The sequence below is a fragment of the Populus nigra genome, chromosome 3 (genome assembly GCF_951802175.1).
Source record: "Populus nigra chromosome 3, ddPopNigr1.1, whole genome shotgun sequence".
Classification (NCBI taxonomy): domain Eukaryota; kingdom Viridiplantae; phylum Streptophyta; class Magnoliopsida; order Malpighiales; family Salicaceae; genus Populus; species Populus nigra.
This window is the reverse complement of record NC_084854.1, coordinates 25,586,793-25,604,655: the sequence shown is the minus strand read 5'-3', so window position 1 is coordinate 25,604,655 and position 17,863 is coordinate 25,586,793. Positions and strand designations below refer to the sequence as shown.

The following is a 17,863-nucleotide window of genomic DNA, read 5'->3' as shown; positions in this document are numbered from 1 at the left end:
TTAAAAGATTCTGTTTTTTATTTAAATTTTTTAAAAAATTAATTATTTTTTGTATTTAGTTTTAATGTTCTATATCAAAAATAATTTTATTTTAAAAGAAATATTATTTTAATATATTAAATATATATATATATATATATATATATATATATATATATATATATATATATATATATATATATATATATTTTAAGAAAACCATCTTTGCCAAAGTACGCTCGAATGATGTTGTTTCTGGGCATTTCATCCGGCAAAAAATGACTAGAGAACTGATGGAGAGGGGTTTTTTGAAACAAATAATAGCACTTTGGAAGAAAACATACAAAGGGACAAAATCCTAGGACTATACAAGGATAAGATAGCATAGAAAACAAAGAGTGGGTAGTAAAGCCTCCCATATTTGCTGACCAAACATGTAACAAATGAAGTCGTGCATCATCTAGATGAAAGAGGTCAAAACAACAGCAGCATCACAAAACAGATGATATAAATACAACAACAGTACTAAGGTCCATCATGACCACTGGGTTTGAATCCAACGGTTGATGCTGGACGTTGACTCAAACCATCGGTCTTCCGAACTTAATTTCCCTTTACATGATTGTGCATGGCGCCGAGGGATAGTACTCTTCACAGACATATGCACTTCTACACACATAGTAACCCCTACTTCGGCAACTACAACAACCATCTCCCCATACATCACACTCTGACCATCTACAAGGTACATAACAATATGCAGGAGGTGTTACCATACAGAAGTGATGACAACATGGGCCTCGGCGGCATTTTTCACAACATGTGCATGGTTTTGGTTCTGGTTTTTTTTCTTCTTTTCCTGGTTTTGTTTCTGTTTTTTCTTCTTTTTTTGTTTCTGGTTTTGGTTTTTCCTTCGAAGGCGGAGGTGGAGGTGGAATCTCAACGCACTTGACAGTTGGACCTCCTTTGCAGTATATTTTTTTCTTGATCTTTTCAGGACAGCAACCCACCACAGTGATTGTCACTGTGTTTTCCTTCTTGTCATATGTCTGGTTCTGGATTTCTTTTGTTCATTAATTAACATCATCAAATCCACAAAACTTAGTCACTTCCTCTGGTAATAAAAACAACTCAAACCTAGCACTGTTTTTAAAGAGAAAAAAAGAAAGACTCACGAGGGATAGCGCACAGTACTCTCTTGATTTTCTTGTGGCATTTTTCGCATCCAAGGTCAACCACCTTAATCACCATCGTTGTGACTTTCTGTAACAGTAGTAGTTAGTGCATGCATTTCATATAGGACCTCACCATGATTAATCCCAATAGAAAACATAAAAAAACGTCGTCATGATAAATTTATAGACAGAAAGATTGGAAGAACTCAAAAATATGTTCTGACATGGAAGAATCCGCTGTAGAGATTATATATCAAGAACTTGTACATATATAGGACCTCCACGTAAAAAGAAGAAAAGCCAAATTAAGAGGATCGATGCATTAAAAGATAAATTAACACACACAAATAGATATCATACCGTTTCTACCATGGTTTTGTGTATGCTTTGATCCGATGAGACGATGGAAGTATTGAGAGTATATATATAGAGGTGTGGGAGGGGCCGGGGGTTAATTTAATTAAGATAAATACATGCATCTGAGACATGTGAGTCTTTAATTTAATTGTCCTTGCATTTTTAGACCAATAAGATGAGGAAATGTGGACTTGGGAGTGGAAACTTGATGCAACCATCGTAAATATCGTCGCTGCTGACCCAACAATCTTTCATGAGCGAGAGATGGTTTTGATGTGCACATCTCACCTTCTATTTTGTTAATCAATTCAAAGGTTAAGTTAAAGGATCGATAGCCAGGGTTAAAGAAATTGATAGTAACATTTATTTTTTAAAAACATTATTTTTCTTAATGTATTAGGTTACTATAAAGGATTGTTTCTTAAAATTATTCAAAATAAAAAATCATTCTATGAGTAAAATGATTCGAAATATCCATACCATGAAAAAAATCAATATAAAATAGGGGTATTATCTAACTTGACCCAACCCGTTAAGATCAGATTATATAGATATTGTAGACGATAACTAGTTAAAATATTTTAAAAATATATATTACGAGTCAGGAAACTCAACCTAGCATGTATATATTCTATAACAATAAATTTAAATATTTGTTGTTATATGTCTTGTTATTTATTTTTATATTATCCTATATATATATATAGAAAAAATTGGTTAATCAATAGTTTAAGCCTCCTAGTTATTTTTAGTTTGGTATCAGAGCCTTCTATCGTCGGAACTCTTTTCTCCTTCTCCCGCTTTGCAATTGATTCTTTCATTTTAGTTAATTGATTCATTTGATGTATTAAGTCTAAATCATTTGTTAAAATTTATAACAAAATTTTAAGCTAATTTATTGAGCATAAATCTTAGTTATAATTAAACTCAATCCATAAAAATTAGTAATATAAACTTAACTTGTAAATATATATAATATTCATAAAATATTTAACCTAGTGATATATCTAACTCGATCGGGTATAAATAAAAATTAAATAGGTGAAATTTACAAAACATTAAAAATTGTGTAGGAAATATCAAACATACTTCAGCGAATGATAGTTATGAACACCACTAATATAAAGGTTGTATTGTATCTATCCTAAGGTACTTTAGTTTGGTTTTGATGTTCATTTATGCTCCATGCACGCCCACCCCTTGCACATGGCATGGGTCCCAAGTGCTTTATAAAATATTAATGAAGTGTTTAAAAGTAGAGTGGTAACGATAGTTTTTAAAAATGTTATTTTTTATTTAAAATTATATTAAAATAATATTTTATAAAATTTTAAAAATTATTTTGACATCAGTATATTATTTTGATATTGACAAATGGTGCTACAAAAGACTAAAAATTGCATGAGTGCAAAACTACAAGAGACTGAAGTGGTGGCTATCTGCCAATTGCTATGTGTGGGCACTAAGGGAGAGAAGTTAAGAACAAAATTGGGGGCTCCAGAAATTGTCCTTCAGTGCAAGAAATTATCCAATCAATCCTACGTCCTCCTTATTGTAAATTGACAATGTCGTGGAAAAAAAAATAGAACAAAAAAGGTGATTTAACTTTGAAATTCATGCCACCAAAAAAGGTCATGGACGTCATTGTTCGGTACCAAAAACTATTTTCATTTAAAATTATTTCTTTTATATTCTTAAATTGTTTTATGTACCGGCATCAATTTGATATTAAAAATAAATTTAAAAAAACAATAAAAATTATTATTTTAATACATTTCTAAGTGAAAAACACTTTAAAAAACAAACACTACCACAAAATCAAGCACTACTTTAATATAAATACTTAGAGAGTGTCTAAAAGTATGGTAGCAGTGACTTTTTAAAGTGTTTTTCACTTAAAATATATTAAAATAATATTTTTTTAAATTATTTTTTATATTAGTATATTAACACGATAAAAAATATATATATAAATATTCTTGGATGAAAATTTATTTTTTTATAAAACACGTTTTTCAACACAATTCTAAAGTGGGCCTTCTTGTCAAAATGCATGCACGTATTCGATCGATACCAAACCGAAACGCAAACAGGCAGAACCAATTATCATAATATGAGTCAAAGTTCTATTGGATTCCATTATCAAGAACGCTTACACGTCATAAAAAAGACAAGGTGATTTTGATGACGTGGCTATAAAAAGATGATGTGACATCACAAGTCAATATTTTTTATTTTATTTCCATCCTTTTGCTATAACATCATTGCTCCAAATAATATTTTGAAAAAAAATAATTTTTATTTTTTTATTATAAATTAAATATTTTCAATATTATTTTAATAGGTTAATATTAAAAATAATTTTTTAAAAAAATATTATTTTAATACTTTTCTAAATAAAAAATACTTTAAAAGTATTTGATATTACGGTAATGATTTTTTTAAAGTGTTTTTTTTCTTCAAAATATATAAAATAAAATTTTTATTGTTTTTTAAAATATATTTTTGATATTAACATAATAAAATAATTTTAAAAAATTAAAAAAATTAATTTAAAGTAAAAAAATAAAAAAAAAATAAAACAGAAAAACAGTGTATTAATACAATGTGAGAAGCCGATCATTAAAATAGTGGTCAGTCATTGTTATACATGCCACCTTTTCGGAACATGTCTGGAAAAAAATCAATCAATAATCACATGTCAAGTGTGAAGTGTCTTAATTGGTGGCCCGCAGCTTAAAGCCGGTCCAATCAACTTCATCTTTCATAATCTATCACGATAAACATACCACCATATTCACAAGTAATAATTACTAGCCGTTAACCATCTAGGTGGTGGCCTAGTGGTAAGAGCTTGGGACTAAGGGGTTTGTTCCCTCTTAGGTCTCAGGTTCAAACCCTATGTCTGCTCATATGATGGCCACTGGAGGCTTACATGGTCGTTAACTTCAGGGCCCGTGGGATTAGTCGAGGTGCGCGCAAGCTGGCCCGGACACCCACGATAATCAAAAAAAAAATAATTACTAGCCGTTCAACCATCTATTAGATAGAATAGTGATAAGAAATTAAAATTAAAAATTATTAATTTTAAAATTCATGAGATTACTTGAAATATTCATAAACTGACTTAGATATTTATATTAATAAATAATAATAATAATAATAATTAATACTAACCGTTTAACTTGCAGGGTTATAAAATAATAATAATAATTACTAGCTGTTTAACTTGTTGGATTATAATTCTTTTCAAAAATATCAGATGTATAGATTGTTTTAAGGTGTTTTTTGCATAAAAAAATTCAAAATATAAATTAAAAAACTATCTAATTAAATAAATTAATAATTATTTATGTAAATAAAAATAAAGTCATTAACAATAACCAAGAAAAAAACTAAAAAAAATTAAGAAATAAAAATAAATCAATATATTCAATTATATAAAATGAAACTTTAACCTGAATATGTTTACCGAACTTATTTATTTAAATCAATAAAAGATAAATTCACATCCTAAAAAATTCATGACTTCAAAAATAAATACAAATAAAATTAACTGAATAAACTCAAGTCATAAAAAATATTACGCAAGGCCTCACACATCTGCAATATTATTAGCCAGACCAATAACCTACATAATCTATCACGATAAGCATGCCACCATATTCATAAATAGTAATTATTAGTCATTTAACTTGTGATTCTCCGCGGGTTTTAATTTTTTAAAAAAATATTGGGTATATAACCTATTTCAAAATGTTTTTTACATAAAAAATTCAAAGTATAAATTTTAAAATTAAAATTAAAAAAATAAAAAATAGAAAGAAGAAAGCAGGTTGCGCTACACCTTCATTTTATTGAAATCACACATCAAAATAAAATTGAGATAAATTGACAAATATATTTATAATAATTTATATATTAACATAGGAGTACAATTTTAAATTAATATAGAATAGAACTCTATATAATTTATTTTAAAAAATAAAGAATTATTTTTCTTGAATTAGTATTTGATATTCTAATCTTATTTTTGTTGAAATTTTTATTTTTATTTTTTATAAAAGGGAAAAAGCTCCTTTTATTTTTATTATTAACCAAATTTTTTTAATTAAATTGTTAAATTTAATGATTATTAAATATCTAAAACAAATTGAAGAATTATAGTTTCCTAAGGCTACTATAGGAGATTCTAATCTTCAATTGTTTTTCAATATTTAATTTTTTTCCTTGTTTAAATTTAATACATTTTTTAATATTTTAAAAACTAATCATTTCTTTTCATTTTATTATTAACCAAATTATTTTTATTTATTTAATAATTTTATGTATATTTTATTATTTAAAAAAGGAAATTGAAGATTTGAAGAATTATATTTTCCTAGGATTAGTATAGGATATTTTAATCTTCAATATTTTCCTCTTTCAAACTTAATAAACAGGAAAAGAATATGCAACATTGAAAGCAACAATAAAAAAAAAAAATTGTTTAGTGTTGAGAAAGGTGTCATAATCAACAAATACATGTTTTACAAGGACCAATTCCTCCTGTTACATGACTGGTCATGCGAGGGCTTACAGGAGAAGAGCTCGATCTGATTTGAATAAACTACTCATCCTGAGAATTGTTGTGCTTCTACATGAAGTTAGGTATTTTCCACATCAATACCAGGAAAGGGTTGACAGGAGGGAGTGGTTAATAACAGCAGATCTACACAATCTACTATGGACATGAAGAACATTCCTTGTATGCTCCAGCAACGAGGCATCTTTTTCATCTCACCACAAGGGGGATCTACTCTCCGAGCAGGACAGTCTCTTCAAGTCTCCAATTAGCTTAGGCAGATGTGGTGCCTGTAAGAGTAATCATGCACATATCGAAATCACAGTCATTGCTCTACCAATAAGTTGTGCTACCATAGCTGTTAGTGACTTGGTGTGGCATAAATTAAGACCGGATTCCAGATAAAATTCTGGATAAAAAATCCATGATGTCTTCTGCCTTCATTTTGGGGATTAGCTTCTGAACTATCAAATCGATGATTTCTGCTCGTAAAAATGGCGTTTGCAATTCCTGGAGTTAGTTTTTCAATCAGTGTTATATACCTCCAAGGAAGATGTCAGCCATCTCAGGAGGAAAACTGTCATTCCAGCTGCCAATATGAAACATCCTACTTCCTTATGCGTGTCTTGAAGCACTGCCATGCATATGTGAAGATCTCAAATGAGTGTCATCCTGCAACTAAAAGACACAGCCTAGTAAATTTATACTCATTAATAGGTTCCATGCGCAGAGGATAACAAATATTGATACCATGTCCTCCAAAACTCACCTGCATGCTATAACTGAAACCAGTTGGAGGCCGAAAGTCGTATTGCCCCTACATGAAAGGATGTAATTAGGTAACTGCTTCTTCTGAAACAAAAGTTCTTTGAAAATGTATTTTGTTATAAAATACTATACCAGCCCATGCAAGCTTTGCTGAGTCCCAAAAAAACCATCATGACTGGGTGCTATGGAATTCAGCTGCCCCTAGAAATACAAACACAATTCAAGGTATCGTAACTCGTTCATAAAAGTGATTTTGTTGAATATGTACATGGTCAAAATCCACCATGACTTACCAGACCCTGCATGCTCTGTTGATTGACATAGTAACCATCATGAGGCGGCTCCATTAAGTTTAACTGTACCTGCACTCAGCACCAGGTTCAGGCTGTCAAAGTTGAAATTACAATTCTTTTTACACAATTGTATATTGTCTCTTGGATAAAAAGGCCCAAAACACTACAAACTGTGCTCACCAGTCCTTGCACATTCTGCTGGGTACCATAATATCCGCCAAGGTTAATACCTTCTGAGCTTAGATTTTCCTGCAGAGACAAAACCCAATTTCAGTAACTCTATTGTCCAAGTCGATTGCACAATCCCACAACCTAGTCAACACCATCCTATTGAAATTCAATAATAATAAAACAGAAAGAATGAGTTCTCTTCACACAAAGCGGATCCATTTAACAAATTTTACAGCCATAATCTTGTTGCAATCCAATGCACACTATTACCACTATAACATTATGATTGCATGATTACTGGAAGTGAATAGAACAAAGGCCAAACCATTTGCTGCAAGCTATCTGGTGCTTCAACAAGCATGACATCTGGATCTGATTGTACCTGAACCATAAACAGGCATTGATCATTTCTTTTCCTTTTCTTGTGCACATAATTAGACAATAATATTAGAACATAGGCAGTTCCACCTGGTTGGATTCTAATTCCAGAACTAACCTTTCTTTTCCTGACTGGGTTCTTCTTTTTACTTGATTTGGTAACAAGGCTTCCCTGGTTTTCTTCTTCTGCTTCACGATGAGTCAGAGCATAGGTACTAGATTCTGCTACACTGTTATTGCGGTTATTCACATTCACACAATTCTTCAGCGCTTCTACTAGTGTATGGAGAACAATATTGTAACTCTCTTCAGATAATGATCCTTCTTCGCTCATTTCAATGGCCAATTTGCATAAATCATTGTAGCGCTGCACCCTAGTTTGTGCCCGTTCTGTTCCTACGGCCATTGGTTGCCTACTCTTTGCGTCTTTTGTCCACCTCTTCAGAATATAATGAGGTGGTATGTTTGAAAGGCCACAAATTTGGAGAACAATCAATGCATGCCTACAAAGAAAACCTTTATATTCAAACGAATGGCAGAAACAGCACACCTCTGAATTTGTTTGGTTCCATGTGACCAAAAAATGTTCATCCTTTTCACAGTCTTGAACCCGAAACGTCACCAATGTTCCATCTTCACTTTCCTTTTTAGGATGGCAGCCAACTACACCTAAAACCTCAACTTGAAATTTCTTGAATATTGCATGAGTATAAACCATTGACATTTGTTTTTCCCAAGGAGAAGGAGATTTTAAGGCAGGCTGTTTGTGGGAAGTATCAAAATCTGCAACGGACTCATCCTCATACCTATTTTCTAGAATTGTTCCATATTGTTTCATGAACTCTTTCATGGTGATTTTCCTATGAATGTATTTATCAAAGAACGCACTCATACTTTCAGAACGCTGTGTAGCAGAAGTTCCGGCTAGAAAAGTATCCCCCATGTAGGTAGGCACCCACTTTTTACGATCTTCATACAATGACTGAATCCATTCATCATCTTGAAGTTCGAACCTGGTGACCATTTTCCACCACCTCATATCAAACCGATCATCTGTCCATGATTTGAAAATGCACTTGTTGAATTTTGGCAAAAAATTCTCATGTCGTTTAATCACATGAGAGAGAGTTTCAGGCAATCTTTCTAATATATGCCAAAGAGAAAAGCAGTGACGGGTGTTTGGGAAGACTTCTTCAATGGCCGTCTTCAAGGTTTTGTCCACGTCAGTGACTATAACTTTAGGTGCTTGCCCACCCATTGCTCTAAGCCATGTTTTCATTAACCAAACAAATGTTGATCTAGACTCATCTGCAATAAATGCGCATCCGAGTAAGATTGGCTGACAGTGATGATTCACCCCAACAAAAGGAGCAAATGGCAATTTCTCATGGTATTTTACATAGAAGGTTTCGAAACAAACAGCATCATTAAAGCTAATATAATCTGCCCTGCTTTTTGCATCAACCCAGAACAAATTTCTCAGACGCTGCTCTTCATTCAAATCTATTGCATAGAAGAAGTTTGCATTCTCCTTCTTGACACGCTTAAAATATTCCAGCACTACTTGTGCATCACCCTCATCAAGAGCCAAATGCCGGCCTTTTTCAAACTGCATATTCATCTCGCTCTTTACTAACCCAAAATTTTGATCCCCACCTGACTGTCGAGACATCTCGACATACATCTTTCTTGTTCGTTCACTGACAGCATGCAATATGTCAATGTTGTTCTTTTCAGCTAATTTCACATTCCTGTGAATTCGAAAATGATATGCTAGAGCAGGTAAGAGCTCATGATTATGCTCCTTGACAAATTCATGTATTATCCACTTGCCATCAGCCCTTCTCTTCACATGCATACTGGCTTTGCAATCAGTCTTCTTCACAGTTGATCGCCGACTATTACCACTATCAGACTCTGGTGTAATTCCATATCTAGAACAGGCAAATTTAGCATCAATAAACTCCTTTGATTTCTTTGACCGCCTACTATTCTTTATCGAAGTGGTGAACCCCATAGATTTTGCATATTCCTGATAAAACGAATATGCTTCCTCATGCGAACCAAATTCAATACCATCACATAGCTCATAGTTTACATCCCCTTCAAACATAGCAACAGCCCTTTTCGGAGAATCAACGACGGCAACATCTCTACTGTGCACCACATCCACCACACCAACGATATTTCCACCCACTACATCATCAGCAGGGACATTATCTTGAAGATCGATCATATCATCAATCATTTTATGATTCCTCTCCGTCATCATAAAAACGCATTCCCGTTAAGGAAAAAAATGCAACAAGTTCTTTACAGAGGCACCTGAACACATGAAAGAAAGTTTCCATACATAAATTACATGAGTTTCAAACAACAGACAATCCACATTAACGTATTACAAATGATACTAAAAATGATAAAGCTACCATTTTTCCGCTGAAATTCAATAAAATCAGTATAAAAAACACAGCCCATCATCGCACTCCTAATCATTTTCCATCTACTACTTGGATGTTAGGGGGGGGGGGGGGGGAAAGCAACCATTTTTCCATTCTCTACTGATTCAAATTCAATAAAAATCACAACTCATTATAGCATTCTTATTGCTTCTCTATCTCCTGCTTGGATTCTGAGAAAATTTTCGAACTTGATTTTTCATTCGGGACACTAATTAAGGTTACCAGGAATAATAATAATAAAAAGCTTCCGTTTTTCAATTCTATACCAATACAACCCATTAAATCATTCTTATTCCTTTTCTATCTCCTGATTGGATTCTGAGAAAATTTTCAAACTTGATTTTTCATTCAGGGCATTAATTAGGGTCACCAAAAATAATAAAACCACCTTTTTTTTTCATTCTCTAACGATTCAAATTCGAGAAAAAATCACACTCCACTAAAGCATTTCAGCTCCTTCCAATCCCATGTTTGGTTACCAAGAAAATTAAAGGAAAACACAAATTCCCACTTCCACTTTCCCACGTTTTCTCAGCAACCAAACCGGCTATAAAAACAATTAATACACCAAAATTAAAGAAGAGAGAAAGAGAGAGAGACCTTGAGAGGGATAAAGAGAGAAAGATCCGGAAAATAAAGTCGCGAGTGAGAGAATTGGCGCGTCTGAATTGAAAAAAAATAAAAATTAGGGTTTTTCTTTCTTCTCTTCTCCACACTCACTCGCTGAGTCTCACTCGCTCGGTTGTAGAAAAATCTTATAAAATAAAAATAAAAATAAAAATTAGGGCTTTTATTTCACTCCCTCGCTTGCTTCCATCTCTGTTTCTTCGCCGCGCGTTTATTGTTGTTTATGCAAATTCGATGTCGTCGTTTGAGAATTTTAACCGCTTTGTTGTTTGCTTCCTTTGTGTGCCACACGCTTGGCGCGTGTTGTATAAAAAAATAAAAGAATTGAAATTGCAGATATAACACCCGGACCGGGCTCGATAGGTCAACCAGCACCCAGTCCATCCAAAACCTGTTGAGGTCTTAATTGGAAAAAAAATAAAAATAAAAATAAAGGAAGTTCGACTTGTCCTAACCCGGTTAAAAACCGGGTTGGTTCAAGTTAAAGTTTTATTCTCAGCCCGTTAGTTTTTTTAAAAAAGAAATTATTTGGTTTCAAATAAAATAATAAAAATATTTTTATCTATTCAAAAATCTATTTTTTATTAAATAAATACTGATAATTGCCGTTTAAACATCCTAAAGTATTTTGATCGACTTTCTTATGTAATTAGATATTAAACAAATTGTTTGTTTTTTTAAGATTTAAGATTCTTCTTCCTGGTCAGATCCCATATCTTATAGGCTTAAGATTCCCTTTCTAATAAGATTTGAGATCTTAGATAAGTCAAGCTTTATCTCTTGAATAATTATGAAAACGACTTTGATAATTTACTTTGTAATATCCCCTCAAGAGGAATCACTCTTCAATATGAAAAGGAATACTTAATTAGGTAAGAAAAAGAATTTAAAGAAAAGCTTTGCTTTTTAATCATTTTTCCAACAGTGGACTGACATTGGTCCATGGTAGACAGACGCTGGGGCGAGAGTAAATAGTGATCTACTGGGGGAATAAGTACTGATATTATCTGATCAGATATTTTAGGCTAAAGACAAATCACTGATATAGTAGGTAAATACAATAAAGATTTACAAGGGAGATTTTACCCCTATAAGAATTTGTTCGACTGTCTACTGTGGTAAATATGCGGTGAAGATGAAAGCATCCTACTCTTTCTCTTGTTTTACGAGCACTAGAAGAGTAAGTTTCCTAAATTTAACCCTGCCATCTTTGATGCATGATAGCTTTCATTCTTTACAGAGATTTCAGCTTCAGTGGAGTGACCATTTCATGCTGCATAATAAAAGGGAGATTCGTTCTTCCTCGCCTGCCAAGAAATGAAAATTGCTGTTAATACTTGAATTGCCGCGTGATTCAAGAAACTTTTCGAAATGTGAACCTTACAGTGAGAAAGTTGCTGCTCATGCATGCCTGGATCCATCATCGTGTAGTTGTGCTGTTCTTACATTGGGGTCGTCCTGCTACATGGAAAACCGTTTTGAGAAGTTTTGGCAAAATGAAAATGGCATGATCAGAATATCAAGACTAGCAAACTGACCCTGATGCCATAAGAGAATCCAGATGGTGTGCGAAAGAAATCCATCTGTCCCTGCATGTGGTAAAAACAGTGCAAAGATATCACCATTTGCAGACCGTAGTACAAAGAAATTACTGGCTGCAGGAATAGATACAATACCAGCCCATGCATGCTTTGCTGAGTGCCGTAATAACCATCATGACTTGGTGCTATTGAGTTTAACTGTCCCTGAAGATATGAGATCCAGATTTCCATAGTCATATCATATACGATGATTAATAACCAGACAAGACCAGTCATACATCAAGCATTCACGCAACAATTTATATGGCATACCAGGCCCTGGATGGTCTGCTGATTGCTGTAGTAATTATCACGTGTTGGAGCCATCAAGTTTAGTTGCACCTGCAAAAACATATAGCTCAAAATGAGTGGGGTAAGAAAATCATTCCACCGTATTGTCATGAGCATATGACCTAATTCACAAGCAAACATACCATTCCTGGCACACCCTGTTGTGTTCCATAATAACCTTCTAGGGCTACTGCTCTTGAGCTTAATTTGTCCTAGAAAATCAAATCGAGTTACAGATACTCATCAGCCCTAAAATCAAATTGACTAGTGCATTCACTTGCATACTAAATGAGTAACAACATAAACATAACAGATTCATGCTATTTTTCATAGGAGGCCAACCACAAATATGAATGTCATTGGCTTTTTCTTATCTTATTTTCAAAAAATTTAGTCAACAAATATCAAGTTTCAACTGTAGTAGAATTTAATGTGCCACGTCAATACAAAGTTTTTCCTTTCTTTTTGGGTTGTTTGACAAAGTATAAGAAGACAAACCATTTGTTGCAAGCTATCTTGTGGCCCAACAGTCGTAATCACCTGCTCAGAATTCACCTGCAGTTATGGAGGAGGTCATTTATGACGAATAGTATTAGAACATAAGAACAGAGGCATTCACAATCGTTTTTGACCACCAACCTTTCTTTTCTTGGTTTGATTCTTTTTCTTATTCGTCTTGGTCACACTCCTATTCTGGCTATCATCTTCAATACAGAGGAGACCATGAGTGGCAGATGTACCAGCTTCCACAAGATTCTTGTTAGAATTATTCATGCTGATGCAGTTTCCAAAAGCTTCTTCCAGAGCACGAAAGGCCATATTGTAACTCTCTTGAGATAATGAAGCCTCTTCACTCAATTTCAGAGCTCGTTGGCACAAGTCATTGTACCTTTGCACCCTAGATTGTACCTGTTCACATTCTTCCCCTAAAAGATGTCTGCTCTTCGCATCTTTTGTCCACCTTTTCAAAATATATTGTGATGGGATGGCAGATTGTTGACACATTTGAAGAACAACCAGTGCATGCCTACAAAGATAACCCTTGTATTCATACAGTCGGCATATACATGAGACCTCCAACCCTGTTTGATTCCACAGAACAGTGAAATCTTGCTCCTTTTCCAAATCCTGAACTCTAAAACTAATGCTTGTCTCATCTTGGCTTTCCATTTTGGGATGACAAGCAACTACTCCTAAGACCTCAACTTGGAATTTCTTGAACACTGCATGCGTGTACATCCCTGAAACACTCTTCTCCAAAGGTGAGGGAGATTTCAACGTAGGTTGCTTGTTCCAGGTATCAGAATCTGCTTTGGCTTCTTCCTCGTACCTATCTTGGAGAATTGATCCATACTGTCTAACGAATTCCTGCACAGTTGTCTTCTTATGCACATACTTATCAAAGTAAGAGTTTATGCTCTCAGAACGCAGAACTGTAGACATTCCAGCCAAAAAGGCACCTCTCATGTAGATTGGCACCCATTGCTCACGGTCTTCATACAGTGATTGCATCCACTCATTCTCTCTGAGTTCAAATCTATCAAGAATTTTCCACCACCTTTTTCCAAACTCATTTTCTGTCCATGATCTGAAGATGCATTTATCAAATTTGGCCATAAAGTTTCCGTTTTGTTTTATCACATTCCCCAGGTTTTCAGAAACCTTCCCCAGAATGTTCCACAAGCAAAAGCAATGATGAGCATTTGGAAAGACCTCTGAAATGACTTGCTTCATAGCTTTATCTTGGTCAGTGATTATAACCTTCGGGGCCTGTCCACCCATTGCTCTCAACCAAGTCTGCATTAACCAAGAATAAGTAGCTGCACTTTCATCTGATAACAGGGTGCATCCAAGCAACATGAACTGATAGTGTTGATTCACTCCGACAAAAAGAGCAAGAGGCATCTTATACTTGTTTCTAACATATGTAGTATCAAAATTGACAACATCAGAGAAATTACTGTAGTCATGCCTGCTTTTGGCATCAGCCCAAAACAAGTTCTTCAAACGTTGATCTTCACCCAAATCTACAGCATAAAAAAAGTTGGAATTCATATTCTGCATCTGAGTAAAAAAATCAAGCAAAATTTTGGTCTCCCCGGCTTCAAGTCCCAAATTCCGGCCCTTGTCAAATGGATTTTTAGGGTCATTCTTGAGACCAACAACATTTTTATATTCTGCAAACTGTCGAGCCATTGCAGCATACATCTTTCTAGTTTGTTCACTGACAGCTTGGGCAGGTAAAAGCTCATGATTATGCTCCTTCACGAAACTATGGATAACCCATTTTCCATCTGACCTTCTCTTCACATGCATGCTTGCCTTGCAGTCGGTCTTTGAACACGATCGTCGGCCCGTTCCATTTTCTGGGTCTTGCTTGGTTTGTCTGGAACGTGGTCGGTTAAAGGACTTGTCATACTCTCTCTTTGTCCCATACCTAGAACAAGCAAATTTTGCATCAATGAACTCCCTTGATGTTTTTGAACGGCGGCTGTTCTGTATTGCAGTATTAAATCCCATAGATCGAGCATATTCTTGATAAAATGAATATGCCGCTCCATGTGATTCAAATTCCATACCAGAAAGTGGCTCAAGTTTTATGTCCTCTTTGAATCCCATTGACGTTGTGGGAGAATTAACATCTCCCCCTTCTATAGAAAGTACTTGCTCTGCAACATCAACAACATTTCCAATCTCTACATCTCCATTGTGCAGCTTGACTTCACTCAACATATGATTGACATCATTTGGTTCTTCACCTTCCTTATCATGATCACCAGAAGGTAACCTAAGATCGATGTCCATGATGAGACTTTACAACACGTCTTACAACCACTGCTGTCAAGTCACCTGAAAAGTTGAAAGGGAAACATGCAATGCATGTTAGAACAGCTAATAAAACAACCTACAGATTTGCAATTGATAATAAAAAAACATAACAAAAATAAAAGGGGGGTTAAGAAAATCTAAACACTCCCATATCCACACAAAAAAAAAAACCTCTAAGAGAGCATAGTACATAACTCACCACTATCTCACAACATCAAAAGCAATCAATTCTGATACAAGTTCATGCCTGGCTTCAATAGCAATCTGCATCATGCCTTAAGCTACTACTTCTAAATAGATCACATAACTTTATTGCTTGAAATCATAATCTGCCAAATCTGAACCTTCTCAAGCAACGAAGTTTCCAAAAGCTTCCTCACTGGACAAAGTCACCCTCTCACTTCTTTGGCCACAAGTGAGTCGTTGCATGCCCAAGAACCCAGTTACATTCCAGTGCTCTTAATTAGCGACTCTATAAATTTGAAGCAATTGAAAGCCTCAAACATTAAACCGATCCTTCCATAATCTAGTGAATTAACTTGATAATTAAATCTCAATGTGCTGAATTCTGTGCATTTTAAGTCCAATCACTAAAGTTCTGATTTCCAGTTGGACATTTTTGTCAGGAAACAATCTAGACTCCAGAGACAGCCAAGACATCAACTCTTTGTGGTTTAAAGCTAACAAATTACTCCCAAATGTTCTGGGTTTTTAACAGGAAAAAGAATCCAATCAACTTGTGTTGGAGGGTTGAGAAAACAATGCTCTCACATGGAGCAGTAAACTAGAAAATAGACAAAATCAAAGAGAAATAGACAGACACAGGTCCCAGAAACTTTTTTGAATGGATAGTAATTAGACTTGTATGTACCAAACTCGCACTCACAAATTTGTAACTGAAGGAAAGGAAACTGAAAACCACACATGCCATCATGGGTGAAGGTAGTTAATCTCTTCACCTATCTACTCTGTGGTGCATTAAGTAGCACACACCACCTAACATAAAAAATTGACATTCAAAACACCATAAAATTAACCTATGCATGCATAGACAGCAACAGCGTAGTTTGTCACCTATGCCATCACACTACTGTTTGCTTCATGTCTTCCTAATTGCCACATAATGTTTAAGAAACTTTCTTGACACAGTTTTAATCTTTTATGGCCATATCTTCTGTGCAGTGGTAAAACTCTTGAGTTTGCCATAAAAAAGATGCAACTTCTAGTCTTAAAATCACTTGGTCGATAAATAAAGTTTCTCCAAATCCACTTCCTCCATATCTCCACTTTAAAGTCACCATAATTCAGCAACAGCTCTTTTATTCATCTAATCTTGGCAGGTGCCCAAGCAATAACCATGTTCTAACCAAAATAAACCCAAAGCGCATATAATTCAGTCAATTTAAGCACTAAATTCAACAAATTATAGCTCAAAAACACCTCCCAGCCTCATGAAAAAGCTCCAACAAACTCTAAACAAACAGCAAGAACCGCCTCAAACTTTCTCAATTTCTCCTTAAGCAGAACAAATTCTAACCTTAACACAACAATCCATTTTCTATTTCCTTTCCTTCACCTCAACTTCAGACAAGAGTAGGTCCTTCAAACACCCCCAACAAAATCACAGCCTTAAAAACCAAACACATCAAAGACTCAAACTCTACGACATCCAGAAAAACCCATCAACCAAAACACAGAGTTTTTCAAAAAAATCAAATCAAAAGCCGAAACCCGTCACTAAAAATAAGATTAAAATATAATTAAAGCACGCAAAAAAGAGAAAAAAAGAAGCTTTATACGTACCTGTAGAGCTTCTTCTCTTTGTCTGTGAGTTGGGTTCGATCTGTGAAGTTGCAAAGTGAAAGCTCACGCGAGCGATGTGAGCGAGTGGGAGGTTGAAAGAAATCTTTCCTCAATTTCGATTCTCTTGTTTCTAGGGTTTCTAATTTTTTTCACTCTCGCTTTGTTCGCTCTGTTTCTCAATCGCGAGTGAGATACAGCGATCGCGCGTGTGCAAGCACTCGTGTGAGGGTGATTTTGGTCCCTTTATTAACATAGACTGTATTTGTAGGTGATTTTGATAACGTTTAGCATCAACTTCTTTAGATTAAATTTTTCAATATCAACTTTAGAGTTTCCAAGAAGTTTCAATGCGGTCCTTTTCCATGTTAAATTTTTTTAATTTCTTTTTTTTGGGGTATTTTTGAGCTCCTCGTAATTTTGGTAGACTTTTATTGTAAATATGAGTTTCCGATAATGAATAAAAAAAAGTTGTAAAAATAAAATATTTCTAAAGATATCAACCAAATATAAAAGTGAGAGATAAAAATAAGGTTATAAATTCAATTATATCAATTTAAAATCTAGAATGACCGGAATCTATAATAAT

General features: G+C 34.3%; 3 protein-coding genes across 7 annotated transcripts; all 3 read right to left on the bottom strand.

Annotated features, from left to right (window-relative positions):
- Positions 1-366: 366 nt before the first annotated feature.
- On the bottom strand, positions 367-1,660 carry LOC133689057 (protein PYRICULARIA ORYZAE RESISTANCE 21-like). The gene is made up of 3 exons (XM_062108772.1): positions 1,515-1,660; positions 1,155-1,242; positions 367-1,042 (listed from the first exon to the last, which is right to left on the bottom strand). The coding sequence occupies exons 1-3, from the start codon at positions 1,524-1,526 to the stop codon at positions 594-596; spliced, it is 549 nt and encodes a 182-aa protein (XP_061964756.1). The 5' UTR covers positions 1,527-1,660; the 3' UTR covers positions 367-593.
- A 4,323-nt stretch (positions 1,661-5,983) lies between these two features.
- On the bottom strand, positions 5,984-11,046 carry LOC133689880 (protein FAR-RED IMPAIRED RESPONSE 1). 3 transcript variants are annotated; one of them, XR_009841344.1, is made up of 9 exons: positions 10,748-11,045; positions 7,804-10,010; positions 7,633-7,689; positions 7,317-7,385; positions 7,137-7,205; positions 6,976-7,044; positions 6,845-6,892; positions 6,618-6,753; positions 5,984-6,365 (listed from the first exon to the last, which is right to left on the bottom strand). XR_009841344.1 is itself a non-coding variant. In XM_062109969.1 (8 exons), exons 2-8 carry the CDS (start codon positions 9,955-9,957, stop codon positions 6,691-6,693), a joined length of 2,529 nt encoding a protein of 842 aa, XP_061965953.1. In that variant the 5' UTR covers positions 9,958-10,010; positions 10,748-11,046; the 3' UTR covers positions 5,984-6,690. The 3 variants fall into 3 exon arrangements, 2 of the variants coding, with proteins under 2 accessions (XP_061965953.1, XP_061965954.1); XM_062109969.1 differs by having other exon boundaries at positions 5,984-6,753; positions 10,748-11,046; XM_062109970.1 differs by having other exon boundaries at positions 5,984-6,747; positions 10,748-11,046.
- A 708-nt stretch (positions 11,047-11,754) lies between these two features.
- LOC133689263 (protein FAR-RED ELONGATED HYPOCOTYL 3) lies at positions 11,755-17,490 on the bottom strand. Of its 3 annotated transcripts, none has more exons than XM_062109068.1 (9): positions 17,278-17,490; positions 13,285-15,495; positions 13,144-13,200; positions 12,789-12,857; positions 12,628-12,696; positions 12,451-12,519; positions 12,313-12,363; positions 12,159-12,235; positions 11,755-12,081 (listed from the first exon to the last, which is right to left on the bottom strand). In XM_062109068.1, the coding sequence occupies exons 2-8, from the start codon at positions 15,448-15,450 to the stop codon at positions 12,176-12,178; spliced, it is 2,541 nt and encodes an 846-aa protein (XP_061965052.1). In that variant the 5' UTR covers positions 15,451-15,495; positions 17,278-17,490; the 3' UTR covers positions 11,755-12,081; positions 12,159-12,175. The 3 variants fall into 3 exon arrangements, with proteins under 3 accessions (XP_061965052.1, XP_061965054.1, XP_061965053.1); XM_062109070.1 differs by having other exon boundaries at positions 12,159-12,232; positions 17,278-17,489; XM_062109069.1 differs by lacking the exon at positions 17,278-17,490 and adding an exon at positions 15,674-17,234.
- Between the last annotated feature and the right edge of the window lie 373 nt (positions 17,491-17,863).